The sequence below is a fragment of the Sturnus vulgaris genome, chromosome 10, assembly GCF_052056855.1.
Source record: "Sturnus vulgaris isolate bStuVul1 chromosome 10, bStuVul1.hap1, whole genome shotgun sequence".
Classification (NCBI taxonomy): Eukaryota; Metazoa; Chordata; class Aves; order Passeriformes; family Sturnidae; genus Sturnus; species Sturnus vulgaris.
The window spans coordinates 18,636,489-18,658,488 of NC_142252.1; the positions used below are offsets into that span (position 1 = coordinate 18,636,489).

The following is a 22,000-nucleotide window of genomic DNA, read 5'->3' on the forward strand; positions in this document are numbered from 1 at the left end:
TTTGTAATTGCATTACTCAGACTTAGGAAATACTTACAGAACACACCATATTCATGTTCTCAGGGGCTTGTAATACAGCATTATCAGCTGCAGATAGGCAACAATATAAAACAACAGGAGAATCTGTAGTATTTTAAACTGCCTTATAGTAATTTTGATAATTGCTAGTTGATAACTGCACTGCTAGAGAACAACAGCTACAGTTCTGGATTTCTCTGAGCAAAATTGCTATTATTTTTCTATAGCTTATTTTACATCATAATTTCCCAACATCCTAGATGAGACAAAGCATCTCTATGATACTTGTGATTCTTCACTCCTATTTCAATCATTTTATATGTGAAAGAAGTAGAAGACTACAGACAGTTACTGCAAAAAGGACAGTTTCATCTTTGATTTCACATTAATAGCTGAAATTAGTTTAAAAGATGAAAGACTAAGAAAATATATTTTCTCTTTAAAGAGATAAGGGACAGCTGTGCTTATTCATTTCCCTTTGTGCCACATTCCCTGATTTCTTTCAATTTGTCTTTCACACTGGAATCCTCTTAGCCAATATGTTGCTCTATTGGCTCTGGCCTTCACAGTTTTGAACAACTTTTCAAGAAGTTAATAGTACTTTATAGATGTGTTTCCTCACATCCATCCCCCATCAGGACCCCAGGGAGAAAAACACCAAGCTCTCAAAAGTTGTTCTGTTCTACTGCAGAGATGACAACTGCATTGCAAAGATTTCCCGTTGAGCTCTGAACATTGCCATAAAATTCAGAAATTGCTTTACATCCCTCCAGTCCTGATGGTTTTATTCCACTTGCTGCCAGCATTAGGTCGTTTTTACAAAGTGAACGATTAGGAAAGGAGATACAACTTCTTCGTTTGGAATTCATCCATAGAAGGAGCAAGCCAAAGGAAGAAAAATGCATCTAATGCAGCAAACCCTGAAGCAGCATTGTTTAAAAAAAAAAAAAAGCCAACAAACCAAGAAAGTACTTTTGGTTGAATATATATAAGTTGGTTTTAAATGTCCATATTTCTTTTCACTGAGAGGGCTTGTTTAGCATGACTCAGAGTTGCATGTAAGTTCAATAAACATTTGATGTACATAGATTTTTCAGGAAAAGTATAGTACATATTAGGTTTATAATATCTCCAACTTTTGGTGACAGTCTTCTGTGGAAAATATTTTGAGATAACAGTTCCAAATGTTCAGTTACTGATTTCTTTCTGAGCTATATATTTTTCTGTCACCTCTGTAACAGGATAATTTGGACTTAGTAAAACATCCCATTTGATTCAAAGCTAACTACTATCATAATTTTGCATTGCATCGATAGTAACTTTAGTTCTGGATCAAACAATTTTTTAATTGTGATTTTTCCAGTCAGACAATGAGCCAAAGACTCACAAGCCAGAATAGGCAGATGCAGTCTGGATAGGAACATTTACGAGGGCATTGTCACAGCATTTACACTGGTGCTGGTGCCAAATGAGCAGAAGTTCCAGCAGTTCTCCTGATAAATCTGTGTTTCAACCCTGCTTTATGCAGAACATCTTGTAAGGTAATCATTATTCCAGATCATTCCCATACATTTTTCTAAATAATGATATTAAATCAATATAAAAACATGGTAGGAGAAATGTCAACACTGTACAATAGCTACTGCACCAGGATAGGTGTCCCCAAAAGGCCACAGCTGAGATTTATTGGTCCACAGTTTAACTCCAACTCAGCAGTTTCAACAGAGACTATCTCCCATCCCCCCATACAAAGAGTACCCATTGTTTCTAGGTATGACATTCTGTATAAGAAATAGAATAGAGGGCAATACACATCAGGGCAAACATCCTGGTAGTCACAAAGTGAAACAGAAATATCTAATTTTAGTTCTGTAACAGCATTTCTGACTCACTGAACATGTAATTCTCAGAGGATGAATCTCAAGTGTTGATAGATTTAGTGCAAAGTAAAATTAAGCATCAAAAACTAGCTTCCATTGCTATTTTATAGATTATTTCCTAGGAGGATTTATCGAAATCATACTTGAAGCAGACAGCAAGTGATTATCTGGAGTTCAACGACTACACTCAATAGAACACTGCTGTGGTATCAGTGCTCTGCTGCCTTTTGGGCTGCACTATAAAGAGTAGAAAAATAGCAGAAAAAAAAAAAAAAAGAAAGGACATCCAGCAGAGAATCCTGAGGACACTGAAGGGAGATGCAAACTGAAAAATTATGAAATGCTCTCAGCACATCATCACACCTGCCCTGAATTGTGAACCCAGGAGAAGAAAGGTAGCAGTTTCCCAAAATAAAGAATTCCCCTCCAGATCAGTTGAGATCCTTTCTCCAGGCTGCTGAAATCCCTGCTCATGGGAGTATTCAGCACCATCTACTCCCAGTGGGGAAGTGAAGTGCTGACACGTTGATGTGAACAGCAGAATGGTTTTTGGGGATGTATCTCATGAGTAAGGTGGAGGGAGCAAATCAATGTCTCCTCTGAGCTTGGTTTTCTCCAAGCTGAAAGGTCAGAGAGTCAGCAAAGATGCTCCTCTGACTTAAGAGCAACACTAGAGCAGAAGCAGAATAATACAAATTCCACAAAAATTATATATATATATGTCTCAGAGGACATTCCCTGCAAGATACAAGTGATGTCCAAAACAAGGAAAGATTTTTTCTATCTGTAATGTATGAGGTCAGCTAAGGTGAGCACAAGGCATATCATAACCTCAAAAGCTAGGAATTACTAAGAATTACTATATCACATGATATCACACAGCCCAGAAATTTAAAGCCACTTTCTCAATGGTACAAAAAAACCTTGGGAAGAAAGTCCTCGTTCCTGGCTCCCACAGTATTTGTAACAATTTAAAATGTCATCTATAATTTGCTGATCTGGTGATATCTGTAATACTCCTCATTAGAGTTAAATGGCTAACTTGATATAGTCATAAACAAGTCATGCTTGGTAATAGGAGCTCTAAATTAGGCAGCTACAAGACAAACAAAAGACCATCTTGGTCCTTCTCTTGTGCACAGAAAACCAATTGTGCACAGAGCCTTTGGTTCATAAATAAATCAGGAAAACTCAGACTGAAATTTCATATTTAGTCACAAAATGCAAGCACTTGAGGCATTCATTGTGTCTATCCCTTGTCTGCATTTATTCTCAAAGAGCTCACATTTGCACAGAAGACATTGTCTTGTTCCAATTAATAATTGATTTCCAGTTATCTTAGTGTGTGGAATGTGCATATTTTTACATTTGCAAGGAGATTTTTAAGAGAGTTTCTGAAACCTCACAGCCTTTAGTAATGTAAGGATATTTACAAAAACGCGCAAAAGATTTTTGAGTGCAAAATAACTATTTAAAGCCTGAATACGGAAATAATATACAGTTAAACTATATTGTCACAGACAATACAGAAATAAAAGTTCAGCATTTAACAAAAATACCAACACAAAAAAGCCCTTTGAGGAAATAGAAACAGCCTCAGCAGGTATATGAGGAGTTATTCCTCTAACATTCAGGGAACAGGAGCATGAAAAAGAGAGGGTTTTTTTCAACACATTCAGGATAACACAGTAACATTTGAGACAAAGGAGATGGACTTTCATGTACTAAGATAAAAGTTCTCAATCTACTGCAGCCAAATTCTCTCCAACACTGGCACTGTTACTGACCAAAAAAACTTATTTTATTAATGAAATGAGGCAAAATGTGTATAAAAACTCAAGTGTAGCTGAGGAGTGGACAGTGCAATTCAAAAAGGAGTGTGTGAAAACTGCTCCAAGCTATCCTTTCCACTTCACTGACCAGGAATCAGCTGCTTGAATTTTTTTCAGTTGCCAATGACTCCACAGGCACTTCATGTTAAGGTGTGAACAGGAGGGGGGAAAAAAATCCTGATCTTGCTGTGGACACTCTTAGTTCAGCTTTTAGACCAGCCACAGCTTGGCAGGGTTTCAAACACAGCCACCTTGTGACCCAGGTGACACCCTCCCTCCCTTCCAGGGAAGCACTGGTATTTTCCTATCCTACTGGGCAATTGGCATAAATTACAGGTAATTCTTGCTCCCCCTGACCAGGCAGTGCCTACACAGTGCCAGGACCACAGGTTGCCTCACTCTTGGAAGTCCCCATTCCCTCATCTTTGCCTGATGCTCTCTGGCACTGATCTCTTGGGACAGACACGGATTTGTCACTTTGTTTTTCAACTCGTGAACACCTCCCCATAGGAAGGACAGATTCAATTCACTCTCTTTATGAATATGCAGCTCTAATTAGCTAATGAGCATGTTTCTTGGAGCCTGAGATTCTGGCAGTAGCTCTGGTGTGTTATCCTACCTCAGTAACTCCCCTGTAGCAAACTTGGAGTTGAAGCACATGTCACTGGGCCTCTCACTGCTACCACCATCTGCGGCTGCTTCTTTTATTCCCCAATTATGCTCGTGTTATCTGGGCTGAAAAAAATCTTCCAGTCCTTGCCAGTCTAAGCATATGCCTGTGTATTTATTCAAGTAATTTTTAACGATCTGAGTTGACAATGCCATCTTTCATATAATTTCACTGGGGTTTCATTAATATGAAGTGTCTCATGCTTAATGGGAAAGACTGAAGTTGAGATACTTCCTTATTTACAAGATATTCAGAGTGAAATGAAGCAGCAGAGTGTTTCAGTGAATACAAAATCCAGAGTGCTAACTGATAGACTGATCTCAGCTCAGTCATAGCACTGTCTTTAGAGAAGTTATCTAAGGCCACTCTGTGTTCCTAAATGCAAAAAGAGACAGGGTAGTGAATTACTGCAGCCCTACAACAGCAAACCGACTGTTGTTTCCCTGTGCTGGCTCAGTTGCTCTCCTCAGTGAGCAGAAAGCAAACATATATATCATCAAATATAAACATATTTGATACAAATATGTATGTTTGGAACTCCACAATTTATTCTCTACACCCAGGCTAGCACCCACCTCACCCACTTCGGGGTGCCAGAAGCACCCAATCCCTCTCCAGATGTTTGTCAGCCACATCCTTGGCTAGTCCTTGGTACAATGAGACGTGAGTGAGCTGCTGCACCCCTTTCCCTCAGCTACAAGCCTGCTAATTCTCTGATAAAAAGCACATTTATTGAGGCTGCCTGCAAGCCATCAGAAGATGGTTAACTCACCCCTGCTCTTTCACTTGAGCAAAATCGATTTTGATGTTCAAGAGCAGTCTGTGGTAAATGAATGTGATCTTGTGGAAGGAGACACCAGCAGAGCATAGGACTGCACTGCACAATTGAGAGAGATTTATTTTTTTTATGGAACCTCTGAGGAGAAATCTTTTTGACAATAGCTGTCGTGCTATTGTCAGGCCACTTAACCTCCACAGTGTTGGGTTACTGTGCCCTGGGGTGTCGGGGAGATTTAGTTTAGGTTTAACTACACAGGACAGACTGGTGCTAGATTTGACATCCCAGCTGAAGAGGCACAATCCATTAACTGGAGCAACTGTACCTCCAAGGGGTTTTGTATCTGCCAGGGGCCAGTTTAAAAATGCAAGTAGCAACATTTACATCCCAAGAAAGTAATCGCAGTGGAAGATTCTTGGAAAATGTAACTGATAATTTAGCAACTTTTTTGCATATGAAATCTTAATTAAGATGTTTTGAGAATTAAGAATTTCTCCATAAGAGCCATTTGCTGTTACCAGCTGCTTTTACTACTTGGTCACAGATATCATGTTGTAGATACCCACAGAGATTTTATTGAAGAAAACTGCTACACTACCAGCCAAACTAAGCTGCTGTAAAAAGTGTGGACTCACCACCTTTTTAATTAGACTGCAAACATCCTCAAACTGATAGCTAACAACTGAATTTTGTGATACTGTTGAATTACAGAAACAAAAACAGAGAATTTGCTTTCCTAATGAAGAACATGCCAACCTAAGCACAAGTGGACCACAAAACACTGTGCTTTATAAACATTATAGACTCTTAAAGCACACATTTTAAAAGTGTGCATACAGTGAGTGAATAAGTACATAATTTTTTTTTTTTCTTTAATAGATACTTTTTACTCTGTACGTATTCAAAAATAAAGAAAATAGGTTTAAAAAAATTCTATAGGAGAGGGTGAATGCCTATTCAAGCAGAACAGTACAGAGAATGTCCAGTATCAGTGATGTGCTGGCTATCAGAAATAGAGATGTTGCTTTCAGCTCCTTGGGGAACAGGCCAGGTGCTATTTACTTTCATTGATATGAAAATGACATTAAATCCACCAAAGCAAAAAAGAGTGTAGAATACTTGCAAATATACACAAAAGAGCAGATTTATACAAATGTAACAGATGTGGCCAATTATGCTAAAAAATTATCTTAAACAGTAAAGATAGATGGCCAGATGGGACTCTGAGCAACCTGATCTAGTAGAGGGTGTCCCTGCCCATGGCAGGGAATTGGAACTAGATGGTCTTTAAGATCCCTTCCAACTCAAATCATTCTTTGCTTAAGAAAGAATTTTTAATTGTCTAAAGCAGCTGAACTTATGATTAGGTCTTGAAGTAATTATCTACTAATGCACCTACGTTTTTTTCATTTTCATGTTTGCAATTAAAATGTATTTGCAATATTAGAGTAGAAAAGTCCATTCTCCACACTAACAGTACACTTAAGAGAATTAGAAACACCTTTTAAGAGCACAGTCATAATACCTCAATTTTAAGCATTCCTCCCTGAAGGTTTCCAAACTGTGTAAATGAAAGGACAGTAGCATAATCCTCTCTAAATGGGTTTATATCATGCTGCTAATGCTGCTTTTATATGATGCTGTTAATGCTGCAAAAGCAGCATTAACATACTTTGGTACTTCAGATGAGATCATTCCAAAGCTGAAAGTGCAGGCAGAGGCCATGTCTAGGTCAGGGACACAAAGTTATTTTGCAGCCACACTGTTATTTCAATTCCTTATCTACTATTGCCATTGTCTGATAAGTGACAGTTTACTCTTTTCAGGGAATAAAAATAAGGGGGCCAATATACTCTACTATACAGGTTAAAAATAGTTTTATTCTGGAGGTAAGTACACTCAGATTCTGAACCCTTTGTTGCAAAGAACATGCAGCACAAGAGAGTCAGAATGAATTTTGGGTCAAGGATACAGCATAAAGACCCTTTATGACCAAAGTGGTAAAAGAGTTCTACTTTGACACCATTCACTGTAGAAAGAACTCAAATCTTAAGGTTGTAGCAAAAAAAAATTACGTAATAAATTCAAGGGTATCAAGAGTTTATATTATGGTGGGAATCAAATGTTTGTATTACAGGAAGGCTAAATTTATCCTGGCAGCATTTAGAACCATGGATGGAGAGAATTCATATAGGCCAAGAAAATAAGTCTTAAAAGTATTTTTCAATAATAAACTATTCTGATCTGTTGTTTTCAAACCTGCTATCCAATATGATATGTTTTCCTTATTTAATATGTACAGGTCTAATCACAGATGATGAGAAAGTAACATCAATCTGTTTCAAAACAAAGCAAATCACAAACTTCCAGCTACCCTTTGTTACTTTTTTGTTCTATTAATTCTCTGCCTCATCATCTCTCTGTCCTTTTACATGGTAGAATCACATATATTGTTATGTTGGGATGAAATGTATTTTAGCATTTCATGTTTATAAAAACTTTCATTTGTTTTTAATAGCCTTTGAACAAGGTGTTTGACAAGCAAGTCAAAGAAAAACAAAAATCGTAAACAAAATTAAATCTTGTACGGTTATTCACAAACCATGAAAGAATCTGTAGGAAAACATTAAACTGAGGACATGAATTTTGATCACATAATGTTTACCCATATTTATAGAACTCAAATCCTGAGATTTTCATCTTAATCTTCAATAAGAGTTAATAGTGGTGACCATGTATTACGAACTGTCTTCAGAGCCCAAGCTGTCATCTTTCATAAACAAAACCAGAACAATCAAAATAAGTAATTTAAGAACAAATACAATTTTTAAATGGTTCTGAGATTAGGTACCTAGTAAGAGACATACACCAATTCATTTATTTAAATACATATCTCATTTTTCAAAACAATCTGCAGAATTTTATCTGATTCCAAAATAAGAGGTCATCTGAACACTCACCCTCATTCAACATAACTCCACCTTTGCTAAACAGTACCTTCCTTAGGGACTTCCAAAAAAGAGTAAAACCTTGACTACGAAAATAAGCAATTTGGATTTATAATCTGGTAATGTAAAACAAGAGGAAACAACAGGTTATGCTCCTCCAACAGAGCTGATAAATATTTCCGTTATATTCTTTAGAGGAGTACCAGTTCTTTTCTGTGCAGAAAACCACAGTTTCAGGACTTGAAAATTATCTTAAAACTCTCACAGAATTGTATCTGTAGGATATGATCAGATTATTATGCATTCAGGTCTTTTTTTCTAGCTCTGTCAGAGATTTCTTTATATTTTAAATTGTGTTTATTCATTTGCCTGTCATTTTCTCATTCTAAATATCTGATGAGTGTCTGTCCAATCTAGAAAAAATCTAAACTAACAAAAATATGGGGTTATTTGGAACTAATTCCTTTTCTGGCTACACTGGTGTATAACTGTGAAGTGCAGGATTTAATAATGATATCTGGAACAAGAACAACAGTCTGCAAACACTGGAAAAATTTATATTTCTTCTATGATCCAGGCTGATAGAGCACAGATTATACTATTTAAACACCAAAACCTGCATAGCTTTCTTTTAAAAATAACTTGCATCATATTCCAGACACAGTTACACTTCAGTAGTCTTTTACACATAAAGTATCATCATACATTTTTCATTTGTCCCAAGTGAAGATAGAACAAAAGAGAGAACCAGCCCACACACTGAACTCATCCCAGAGATGAGTTTTCGACTTTTTTTCTCTGAAATTGAAGGCAGACTGCTTCAAGATACTTGAATATCACCTTTTGCATGAGGCCAAAATACTTCTATGTTGCCACATCCATGTGCATTTTATTATTGAGAAACTTTAGTGATCAAGGTACTACAGTTAAGGCACAACAGCTTCTGGAAAAGCTGAATTTATCTGAATTTTTTTTCTTTAAATGAGCAGGACTTTTAAGCTATGCCATTATTCACTTCCATATTTTGCTCTAGTCAACACTGCCTTTGCTATATTAATATCAATAAATTAGTGTTTTGATTTTAGGACAGCACAACTGGGAGTACATAAACCTTTCTCACAGTGACAGAGTTAAAGGCAAAGATAAAACAAAAGCAGATCCAAGCAAAACTGTCAAAAGCAAGATTCCCAACATCTATAAACATTTGTGACAAGCATGCAAAAAGTTAAATGCTCGTCTTGGGCTTTGTAGCTCAATCCATTATCTGAGGTTAGATAAGAACAGTTGTTAATTCCACTGAGGGTTACCCTATTGCTACACCTATAAAAGAGTTTCTAAAAGACAGGCTCAGAAACAGTTGCCTTGTAACAGCTTGCCTGTTCCAGTTAATTCAGAACCATGTTTTATATTCTGCATTTCCTACAAAGACTGTCCTGCATTCGTTCTCACTGAGAAGCTGCTGGTTTTTCCACATAAAATACCACCATTTCTCAAGTTATTTCATTGCTTTTCCTAAACAGACTGCAGATTTAATCTGAGTTCTCTGAATGTTTCATGAAACAAAACCATAAAAATTGTGTAGCAGGAGGTAAGGAACCCCTACCATTTCAAAGAACAATACATCATGTGCTGGGAGGAAATGAGACAGCAAAATCCATCATTTGCACATCATGCGTGCAGCAAACATTTAAACAACAGAGAGCACTTTAGTCACAATTGTTAATTTTGAAAGTGATCTGATCTCCTGGAATTTCACTTGAACTGGTACCAGAGGAATCTCTTATTCTAATTCAGCACATACAGGGCAATATAGCAAATAATAGCAAGTAATTCTGTTGCTATGTGTATGTTATGACTGGGGACCATGACACTGAAGTCAACACAAAAGGAACTCAGATTATGGGAGAGAAAATAATTCAGTATTAATCTCTGCTGAAGACTACCAGACAAATTTAAAATTGCCAGTTGCTAAACCAAATGATTTCACAAAGTTCCTTGACACAGACTAAGCAGAGAGGAAAGAAATCGTGCAGCTATTCCCTAAAATTTTTGAAGTCATATACCATTGTGCAGTCAAAGAAGTCATCCCTTTGGTAATGCAATTCCAAATTATTAAGAAGTCAATCAAATAAGTGCTAAAAAATAGTTTCTACATATTCACAATGGTCTTATTAAAAGATGACAATTGCAAAGAAAGAAAAGACTGCAAAACGTCTCATCCAAGCCTTCTATCACAAGGAGATATATTATATAACTCGTTCATAAAAGGATCAGAACCTTAAACAACCTCTAAGCAGTTACTTCTGTCCCAGACCTCCTTCTTCTTACCAACCCTGCTCTATATTCCTGGCTGAATTTACTATTTTCAGATAAATCATCATTATTATTCCAACATTACAGTGTTGTTATCTTGTTGTTATCTCAAACTGTGCATTCCCTGTTCTACGCCAAATAAAGCTTTTTTGACTTAAGAGATAAAAAACCCTTATTTTACCTCCTCCTTCTCCTCTTAGCCTGCAGGAATCATACCAGCTTATAGAGAATGAGTTAGATTTGACAGAATTGTTTATTAATTTCCAGTCATAATTTGTGTTCAGATGTTTTAAGTACAGTAACTTTGCACAAGTTATTGAGAGCAAAATGGGTCTTACAGAGCTTCCAGCAGAGATGTTTTGGAAGCTGTCCCACTTGGCTTTGGGAATAAATCCATAGGATTCAGACTGAGACAGCTTCTCAAGGGAGCACACGTGATGCAGCATTTACTGAGAGTCAATAAACACAAAACCTTACAGTGCCATTTCAATGCAAATGCTTCTCAAACTGGAGTGCAATTTAACCACCCTATCGACATTTAAATGGATATAAGACACAACCCAGTGAGGGTAAATGTGAATATTTATGCTGATTGCCTTTTATCAGCTTTTGTCCCTTTCTCTGCCATTTTTCTTGAATGCAGTAAAGTCTTCCCATAGTAACACTGAAATCTGTTATTCCATCAACATAAGAATGAAAAGGTGGGGAAAGGGATGAAAGAGGAGTAGAACACTGAACTCAGCCAATATGGATTTAGCTGCTTAACTGTAAATTACTTCTTGGGCAAGTCTTTCTATAGCTGCTTCCTTGTCTGTAGCCAACTCTGCCTCATCATAATCTTGTAAGAATGAACTACTGAAGGTCATGAGTCAAAAGAGTTTGGATAATCACTAACAGAGAGCTTAATAAGAGGTTTTAAATGATGCAAATACTATATCAAAATAGTAGCTCAGGTTCTAAAAGCTGAGTCTACCCTGACAATGCTGCTTCCAGTTCAGGACTGAGAGCTTGTTCATGTTTACCCACCATGGGGAAACTGGGCACTGCCTAAAGGAATTGTATTCCCATTTATCTTAGATATATACCTGACTATTTTAGGCTCGTAATAAAAAACTACCTATGTCTTTGATGAAACAGAATTTTCTGTTTAAATATCGATCTTGTATTGTTCCATAAAACTGCCTCACTATATGTTTCCTCATTATTTTTAATTATATATAAAATTTGAATTATAGATAAAATGCAATAACACCAGTAGAAAAAAGTAGAAAAGTATAGATAAGAGAAAGACTTATGCAGAAAACATGAACATAAGAGCCTGAGAAGGGAAAAATTTGGAGTCCTAAACAGATCCTATGTAAATCAAGAGCTCACAGTTGTACTGTGGACACTGGAACTCCCATGGTACCATTGCAGAGCTCTGTGTGCTCATTTTGAGAGGTAAAAATCTTAGTGCTGCATAATTTTAAAAAATAAAGCCAAGTTTTTCCTTTCATTTTTATTTTTAAGTTGCACAAACCAGGAAGATTTGTGGAGCATAAAGCCATTTGGAATAGGCTGCTTAGCTGGTACTCTAATCCATCAGCTGCTGGGGGATCTGGAGAGCAGCCAAGCCTCCCAAATTCAACACGTTCAGCAGCTCTCCCTGTTCTTTCTCCCAGCACAGGAGGACAACAGCTCCTAAAACTTAAAGTTCTCACTATTTCATAAAGTTCTTTCATAAAGTTTGCTTTACAAAGGCTCTCCCAACCCATTAAAGATATTTAAAGTGCAGACTGGTACTTCACGATGTCCTGAACTGGTGGGTTTTGTTTTTATTTTGTTTTCAAACACTTCAATTCAATAGGCCAGTGGGAAAGGTCAGGACATCTGCCCATATTTTTTGGCATTACATTTATAAATACAGTGAGGTGTTATTCTGTTTCTCCTCAGCTAGAAAGCGACATGCCCATGAAACCAGAAATCCTGTCATACCTGTACCAGCACTGTCTGTAAGATAATTTTTTAATCTATCATATTCCTTTATATGGAAAGCTGTCCTAAAACTTCTATTTTATATAAGCTTGAATTTAAACATGCCCATGTTGAGATTATCTCTGTGAACAAAGATTCATTGTAGTGTGTCAATTAAAGCTGAAACAGCTTGGTAGGATCTTTGGAAAATAAATGGAACAGCACAGGTTTGTGTAAAGAAGGAATGCTTTCTTCATGTATACATACTCAGGAAAAAAAAAATCTGACCACTCCATTTCTTTCTGCTCACTTTCTCACAAGAACAAGTGCTATAAATATTCCTGAAAGGTGAATTTGGGACTCAAGTATCTTAAAAAAAAATTTGTCAAAAGCAAACTTATAATTATGAAATGGTTTTAGAAAAAATCCTTTTCTTGCATAGATGACAACAAAGAATTTCTACAATTAATCATTATAGTTTAAATACTGTTGTCAAAATGTTAAACATTTACAAAGCACTGGCTGTTGGCTTCTCATATGCAAGAACAAATTTGCAAATCACTGTAATGAAGAAAATAATTACAGAATTATAGAGTATTGCACTAATTAGTAATGTTTCAAGTGTGACCATGTGTTCATTCTGATCCACCCATCTGAAGGTGATCAGTTGGTCTCAAGCACTTAAAACTTTATCATAGTTGAGCTATATGCATCACTTTTTTTTTTAAATCAACTTTATGCTGCACTAGAAATTTACATTAATATGCTCTTACAGTAATTTAATTAAATACTCATTACTAAGTACCACATCTAAATAGTGTGACTGCTACAAAATTGAATTTGGAACTATTCAGAAACAGCAGCAGAATAAAAGTATTTCCTTACAAAATCCTGCCAAATCAGCATACTCCTATGGAAATGTCTATTACTACCCATTATCTGATCCCAAAGGATAAACTTTGAGAAAGCATTATTAAGTTTTGAACCCAATGCTATTATAAATATTTAGCATTAGGGGAATACTCTGAACTCTACCCCTTATTTTGGTTTGGAGATATTACTTAAAGGAACTGTTGCACTTTTTAAATGTATCAAGTAATGAAATACTGACATGTTTCTCATTTTCTTTTAAGCAGTATGTTCCATTAAAATAAATAATACATTTTTTCCTTCATCAATCCACATTTGTCATGATTTGCACATGGGTTGCCATGTTCTAGATCACAATTGTTTCCATCTCTATATTGCAAACCAATAAGGAATGATTACATTTATTTACTAAATTGTTAAACTGTGGTTTACAGGAGAAAATAACTTACCTTGCAAATCTCCACTACCAAAAAGCTGTTTGTTTTGAAGTTCTGGCATGTGTAAAATTAGCTGTTAGAGAATTACAGGGTTTGAGCAATAAACTGTAATACCACGTAAATTTATATAGCACTCTGGCTTGCTAAGAAACAACACTTAGTATTGAAGGAGGCTATATAAACAGCACCTTAAAAAAATAATAATTCTTCAACAGATATTGTAATAAATGTGCTGGAGATTTTAATTTCAGCTACAGTTGACAACAGTAACAAGGTTATTCCAACCACAGAAAAAATGGTTTTATTTCTCTCCAGTTCTTTGGCCTAATGGCTTCATAGGCAAGAATTGACTACATAGTGGTCACTACAGGGAAGAGAGAGCAAAATTCTCAAGGTTACTTACCTTACAAGGGACAACAAAATAATTTCTAGTCAACAGAATAAAAAGCTGCATTTTACAGTGAATTTCTCCCCTGTGTACCTCTCCATCAGAATCAGACAATTTAACCTATTCCACTGCATTGGCTTTCTCTTTGGTATCCAGGAAATTGCTACCAACTTCTTGTTTCAAAATGTTTCACGTACCATAGGCTGAGCAACCAGAAATGTCAGCCTGACTTACACACAGGAAAGTGTGATTTTCTTTTAGGAAAGTTAAAGATCTAACTTTTTTAAAAAGGTAGCATCCAACCACTTGCTTTGCCCAGCAAAAAAACCAGAGACTACTCATTAAAAATAGCACAGAGGTATCCTTTGGGTTGCTTTTCTCCATTGTATCATGGCCACTTTAAACTCGTGAGACAGATTTTGTATTTGGTGTCAGCCACTCCCAGGGCTTTGCAGTTACGTGTGTGGAGGATGAACAGCAGGCACTAATACGAGTATCATGACTCTTTTCAGGCAGTAGGTGAAACCTTGAAGAAAAAGTGGCTCTGTCTTCAAAAAAGTGACCTGACCTTTGCTTTGGTGGGTTTTTACTCTGCAAGAAATAAAAAGCACTGCATGCTTTCCAATGCATCCTTCCCAACTGATAAACGATTTTGTTCTAGCACTCAGCACAAAAGGACCACATTTTATAAAGACCAATAGCATGCTATTAGTGCTAGCTAATGATAGCTCATGTGTCATACTGGAAACAAGCTTCATAGACCTGGAATATGTCATATGAATCATGAACAAACACATAATTGGCCCAGAACCTTTGATATGCTTACCAATTAAATGAATTGCTTACCAACGCAATTCTCATTGAATTTAATATATTTAATTCTACAATGACTTTGCAGTTCTTTGGATATCAAAGGCATCACAAATCCAGCATGCTTATCATTTATGACACTTCTGCTCTGAGAATTTCTTGCAGCATGCAAAGAACTCTCTGTAGGGTATCTGTGATGTGTTGCACAAGCAAGCTAATCTAATATTGACCTGACCAGTAATAAAATCCATTTAGAACCTGCAATAGTATGTAATGGTTTTACCTGCAATTGATGAAATGTTCCTGAAACAATCTGTAGTTCGGTATAAACAATAGTGGGGGTTTACTTGACACAGAATACTCTGCAAGTAAAGATAATTCTTGTATATAATGTCTTAGCAAAGATCCCCTCCTGTTAATAGACTTTTAAGGATTTAAATATATTTAAGTCCAGTGTAAAATACTTCTTTTATGGAGCCAGATCCTGCAGTCTTTTCACAGCTAAAACTTCCATGGAAATCAATGGGAGCTTTTAAAGTATAATAATAAGGACCTGCCCAGGGTCACTGGCATAATACAGCTCTGCTGTGATGCTTTATGTGTAAGCTCCAGCCTTCTCTGTCACTTGCAAGAGGCAGAGATCAAAATGAGACCAAAGATCAAGATACAGAAACCCACATGAATTCAAGATGATAAAGACCCTCATTAAATAAAAAGAATGGCATCAAACAGCATGGCACATAATGCCGATGCACTTTTTGTTTGGCTAATGTACATTAAATAATGTCAAAATATCTTAACTTTTTCCAGAGTTTAGAACATATTAAGAGAATTTTAGGAAAAGTGAAGTTAAAACAAAAAACCTTACAGTAAGTTCTACAACAATGACAATTTTGGGAAGCGTTGTAGCAATGCCTACGATGGCAGAATTTGGCTCCGTATGTTCTGTTAGCAAAAACCCAGACTGTTTATATGATGTAAATTGCTTTTTTAAATGTTACTAGAGCTATAAACTCTGTGGGTCTAGATTATACATTCAAATTTCAGGGAGAGTTTGCCTCAGTGAACAACAAGGAACTGTGCTTTATTTCAAAACTCCACTTGATGCTATTTCTAAGAAAACAACAAAAAGCCCACAAAGAGGTAATTTGGGTATAAACTTTTGGATAACTACAACTAAATCAACGGGCAGATCCTCGAGCCCTTGGTGCTTTATGATCCGGCAGAAGGTTGGCACAGGGGAACTTCCAGCAGGCCTTGGCCCAGCAGGAAAGTGCCGGATTCCTGTTGGCTTCATTGGGGCAACTCTAACGAGCCACCAGACCACGGCTAGAGCCCAACTGCCTCCTTAACCGTGGGGTTGACGGAACATTTATTACATTATTACTCTTATTACGATTTTTGAACAGTGCGTGCGTGTTCTGCTTCCAACTGAGCTTGGCTTCCAGGCGCAGGCGCGGGCGGCGCAGGCCCGGCCAGGCCGGCTCGGGAGCGCGCGGAGGCGGTCGGAGCCCGCTGCTGACTTGGCGCCATTGTTGGTTTCGCTGTTGTAGGGCAAAGGCGCTAGGGCGGCCGATAAGGCTGTGGCCATGGTGATGAAGGAGATTCCGAGGGAGGAGTCTGCAGAAGAAAAGCCCCTCCTCACTGTGGCATCCCAGGTGGGCAGAGCGCGGGGCTCTGAGGGGGCCGCGGGCGCTGCGCGAGTCCCCAGCCCCGCTGCTTCACTGAGGGGGGAAAACAGCCTGGGGTGAATACTGGGGGTTTGGATGTTTTGATGTGAAAATATAAACCAAAATGTATTTTTCCCCCAAGTTAAGTTATCAGAAAGTTGTTTAAAGCTAGTTTAAAGTCTCGGTTCTAACTCATTCCATCAATTGTCACGCCATAAATACTCATTTGCCGTTCATGTATAAATATTCCCATTCGGTGCATATGTAAAATAAGAAACAACCAGTTCACAGTAGTGTCATTTCCAGTATCTCAGATCCCATTCCTAAGCTCTAACTGGGGTTCTGCTCCTGGCCTGGATCAGAATATGTGACTTTGCACATCTCATTGCTTTCATTTCTACACTTTCAGTCAAAGGAAGGACTTATGTCCCCACACTAAACCTTACACATACCTTGGAGTAGCCACCGAGCATTTGGTGGTTCCATTAGTTTGTTAAAGACAGTGACTGAACACTAATGTAAATCACAGCACTCTCATACGAGAGTGAATTTTATTCCCTTATGTTGCTCACGTACATGATTTTGCTCCCCAGGCAAGGGCATTTAGTTTACTGCCGATACTTACTGCACACAAATACTTCCAGCTCATCAGGAATGGAAATTGCTGGAAGCTGTTTTTATGTGAGAGCCTTAAATGAAATCCACAGTCCTGTTGTATTCCTCTCACAACAGCTACTGTACTTTAGAAAGTTCTCAGATGCACACACACCAGCACGTACTTCTCCAGAAGAGCATTGCAGAAGTGCTGCACTAATAAACATTCTAGAAACACCATCTACTAATTTGGAAACCAGGTCTGGCACCTCCTCCTCAGCCCCTGTTGAACGCCAGGTTTTGTTCATGGTGAATTCCAATGTCTATGAAGAAATTTCACCGAGGAAAAGGATGCTCTGTTTAAGGCATAATTTCTGATTTTCCACCAAGTGATAAACAAACAATTTGAAACCCACATAAAATGCTGTCCACTCTAAACCTTCACTGCACTCAAAAAAAAAAAATTGACATGCAAACCTTCCATTGGCTTCAACAGGGCCAGGAGTTCAGCCTGGGTTCATTAAATGTTTAACACACCATTTGTAGTGGCTGTCTGTCAGTCTCCTCAGCAATAGTCTATGATAAATTTATGAGTAAAATGCTTGTGTCTGTTAGTCAGTGTAATTTCTTCCACTAAACACAAATACCTACTTCCCTGCTATGCACCAAAGGGGTGCAGAAGCCAAAAGGAAACAGAATCAAGTGAAAAAGTGAGTATTTTCCATAGCCATCTCTGCATCATGTACATGTGATGTGCAGTTGTGCGACCACGTTGCATACATTTGTCATTTGTCCCCTAATTGTCTGGCTGAAGTGTTGGTTTGAGATGCTGTCACTGCAGTGTGTCCGTGTGAACCCCTCATCCCCACCATCCCTGCAGGAAAACGCTCTGCTGTGTCCACCATCCCCATCCCAGTGTCTGTCTCTGCTCTTTACATGATGAAACAGATGGATGTGGTTGCTGCTCACGGGGTGGAACAAGTTCCAGATTGACTGCAGACTTCCCAAGCCAGATGGGTCAGGAGAATAAAGCCTGGTCCTTCCTAAGTTCTCACCAAACCCAGTGTGGTCAGGTCCACATCTTAGGGAGTAATTTAATGCATTAAGTAGCTCTGCTGCTCTAACCTTACAGCTACCTAAGTAAAAAACCTGCAACTGAAATGCAAGGATCAAGCCCAGACAGAGGAGCACTGGCTTTTCTAAGAGAAAAAAAAAGTGAAATCCCCATTTCCAAAATCCTTGATGAATGGAGGATTAATTATGTTTGACTGTGGAGACAGACTCCACAGGAAGCATAATTGGAATCTGATACATAAAGAAGAGTCTCTAAATCTGCTTTTTGATAGTGATAATGTACATAGGCCCCTGAATTTGTAATTTAAAATATGTCTCTTTGCTCTCTTCCTCTGGAAAATGGTAAAAATATATCCAGCACAGAACAAGACAGATAAATAGTCCCATTTTATTGTAATGCTCCTAGCAAAGTCCAGCTTTTAAAATATGAAACCTATCTTTTGAATAAATACTGCAAATTAAATTTGAACTATGTTTCCAATTCTCATATTATTTTATATACAATCAGATATAGTTTTATATCATCAAAACTGGAGGCAAATTTTCAAATTACATTAACCAAAAAAGTACTGCAGATTCCTGTGGGACTACGGCAGTATATGGCAACTGGGAATCTCAATCACCATTCCAGCAGTAATGAGTGTACTACAGTGAGCAGAGGGGTATTCCTAATAATTGAATGGACCTTTCAGTATCTATTTTTTGTAATCCTGTCTTCCTGTCTCAATTACCTTCCATAAAAGTCACTTTCTTCACACTTATTGGTGTGAAAAAGGATTCAGTAGTTGCCAAATTTAATACTTCAAGCATCAAGAGAGTGATCTTCCAGTTCTAATGGGATTTTATAGAATATAACTCTATCCATGTTGCTGTCTCCCTTTATATTTTAAAAGATAATTCCTAATAGACTGGGACAAATGAAAAAGAGGTATTTTTTTCACATTAATAGAACCTAGAAAAACATGTAAGAAAGCTTGCTGAAGGTTCAAAGATTACCTAGATATTAAGCTATGAACCAATTACTTCTACCTGAAGCAGAGAAATAAATGAGAAAAATCATGCATAAATTTGGTTTTAATTGCAAAATAAAATTATTCTTCACAGCTTCTTTGCATTTGTCAGGAGAAAAAAAATCTTGCTTCAGAATTACTTTCTAATGAGAAATTTAAACCTAACCATGCCCTGAAGTCAAAGTTGAATTGTGCAGTCAGCTATGAAATTCCCAATTTGTTACAGGTCAGTGAACTTCAAAGGATCTGATTCAATCACATACTTCGACCCAGACTTATACTTTAAAATATGATTAACTGCTTTATTGAGCAGTAAAATGTTCATGCTTAAACGTTTTGCAAAAACAAAAGAAATCTCACAGTGTCACAGGAGTTATTTGTCCCAGATCCATCACACCTAATTTAGATTCCTTACCAGAGTACACAGGTTGGAAAGCTGCTCATGGTAGGATCTCTAAAAAGACAACAGAAGGAAAGACCTGCAGGAGGGGATCCACATCCATGACAGTCCTGTGGCCAATATACTCTGGAACAGAAATGGGAGTCCATGAAAACTTCACCAATAGGAAAAAGAAATGCAAAGTATATCTTGAAAGCTACTCCCCACTTCTGCTTGTAACTGAAAAATACAGGAGCTGCCTACTTAGAATTTATGGGACCCACACCGACATTGCTCAGAACAAAATTTTGGTCTCGAGCACTTATAATTTTAAAAGTTAGCCCACAGAACACTTTAGGGTTTAGTATTTGAATTGGAAATAAGAAATTTTAAAAGCTGGAATTACATTATAAGAACCATGCTGAAATTCACCCTCCCCTGTGAAAAATGCAGGCTACAGCACATGTCAGAAAAAGAGAGATGTTTCATTACTACACCCCAATTAACTCCACCAGATGCTTAAGGCTTTTTTTATGATCTATAAGGTATTAGTTAGCATTCAGAATAGGAACTATTATTTTTAAATTGAAATTCATTTGCATGCCAATACTTAGTTGTTCTAAGCACATTTATATTTGCTTAAGGGCTTGTGAATAAAATTCTCAAACATTTCCACTGCCTAAATTCCACTGTTCTGGTGTTTTTGTTTTCATTTGCTTTTATGTATGTTTGTATGTGTGTATGTATGTATTTATTTACTTATTTTGGTGGTGGTATATTTTTGCTTAGGTTTAGTTTTCTTTTCTTGCTTGCTTTGTTAGGCTTTTTTAATATTTGTTTTGTTCTGGGCCTTTTATGTGGGTTTTGGTGGGTTGTTTGGGGTTTTTTAATCTCTAACAGGAGATTTTTGAATGCTTCCATTCAATTTTATAGAGGAATCAGATTAAAGGTAGCTAATATTCAGCTCCCAATGTTGTTGGTAGATTTTGTGATGTGTGTATCAAGGGCTCACTACATGAATTTGATTGCATAATCACAGTTTTCCATATAAACTTAACAGTCCCATTTGAATCAATCATGTTCATTCTAAGCTTCTTAGCATTAGGCTTGCTCTGACTTCCAGCCCACTCCATAAATGTTTTCTCAAAAAGATTATAACAGAATGGTGGGATGTTCCAGTGGATGTAATTAGCTTCCCTTCTCTTTTACACCAACCTAAACCAGAATTCATTCCATTTTAACTAAATGAAATACCTTCACATAAAAAAGGCAAAAATTATGCCAGATTTAATTATTGTCATTATCAAAGTCTGGAGTGCAAGAATTCACTGTACATTCCAATCTGCCTTCTGAGAACAGTGGCAATTTCTTCACTGATCTTAGGATAACTAGACTTGAGATCCTATTTTTTTCAATCTTTTTAAAGGATTCATGATAAATTCATTAGCAGTATGTTCTATACATCTCAAATCTGGTTTACTATAAAAGCTTTGAGTAGTTTATCTGGGGACACATCCTAAGTCCTACTGATAACTCTTTTTCATCTATTATTAGGACAGGGTAAATACATGAAGAGCAGAAAAAAGAAACACAAAAATGTATAAATGCATGCTTAGCAGTACAAATATTAATTGATTCTTTACCTCTAAGTTAAATATTGCTCAACATTTATTGCTTTTAGGGCCATATGCATAATTTCAGCAGAAATATTCTCATGAGTACAATAAAATTGCCTTGACAATATGCTTAAAAGTCATAAATTGGCTGCTTTCCTAAAGTTATATAGATCTCTCTGTCAACTAAATTAAATACATTTTTCACAAAATTACAGTTCTAATTTGAAATAACCATGGGAATTGATAGTGTAATATTTTTTAATAAAACGAAGAAATTAACCATACTGTTTCATAAATTGTAAAATTCCTTACTATTCCTTAAGGACAGAAAGATTGGACAAACTTTTTTTGTGAATAATATAATACATAAGTTTAGCTCTGGCTTTTATATTAATTATTAGGAGTTACTTTTCAGAAACTTCTTGGCTCTTCATTCATGAACACTTCAGGTATGAATATACTGTCCTGTTAAAGAGTTGCATACCACATGCTACAGTTCTAGATCACTGAACTTGCTGTTTTTTCAGTGAAACTGTTCTACTGAATTGCAGTTCACAAACAGTTGATGAGTTTCAAGCTCTCCAATCTGCTGAAAGCATCCCAAAGCAACCAGACATGTCATGGCAGGGAAAGCCCACGTAACAAGAACTTATGATTTGGTTCCTATGACCAGACACAGTAACACATCCAAACCCACATCCTAACTCTAGATATGCTGCAGAACTTTGTTTGAGAAGAAAAATCCACAGAGAGGACAAGA

The 22,000-nt window shown here is 37.0% G+C and overlaps 1 protein-coding gene across 13 annotated transcripts in view; it reads left to right on the forward strand.

The window, feature by feature from the left end:
- The window catches only part of PEX5L (peroxisomal biogenesis factor 5 like), a 106,128-nt gene that overhangs the window by 49,338 nt on the left and 34,790 nt on the right, over positions 1–22,000 (forward strand). For 4 of the 13 annotated variants that reach the window (XM_088170974.1, XM_088170977.1, XM_088170981.1 and 1 more), the window contains exons 1-3: positions 14,651–14,665; positions 16,451–16,555; positions 17,833–17,871. The exons of 2 other annotated variants lie outside the window; for them this stretch is intronic. In XM_088170974.1, coding sequence (XP_088027100.1) covers positions 16,487–16,555; positions 17,833–17,871 — 108 coding nt within the window. In that variant the 5' untranslated portion in view covers positions 14,651–14,665; positions 16,451–16,486. Of the gene's footprint in view, positions 1–14,648; positions 14,666–16,450; positions 16,556–17,806; positions 17,872–20,557; positions 20,574–22,000 lie in introns of those variants that run through there. 7 more of the 13 variants (XM_088170975.1, XM_014871541.2, XM_088170982.1 and 4 more) reach the window with 4 other exon arrangements.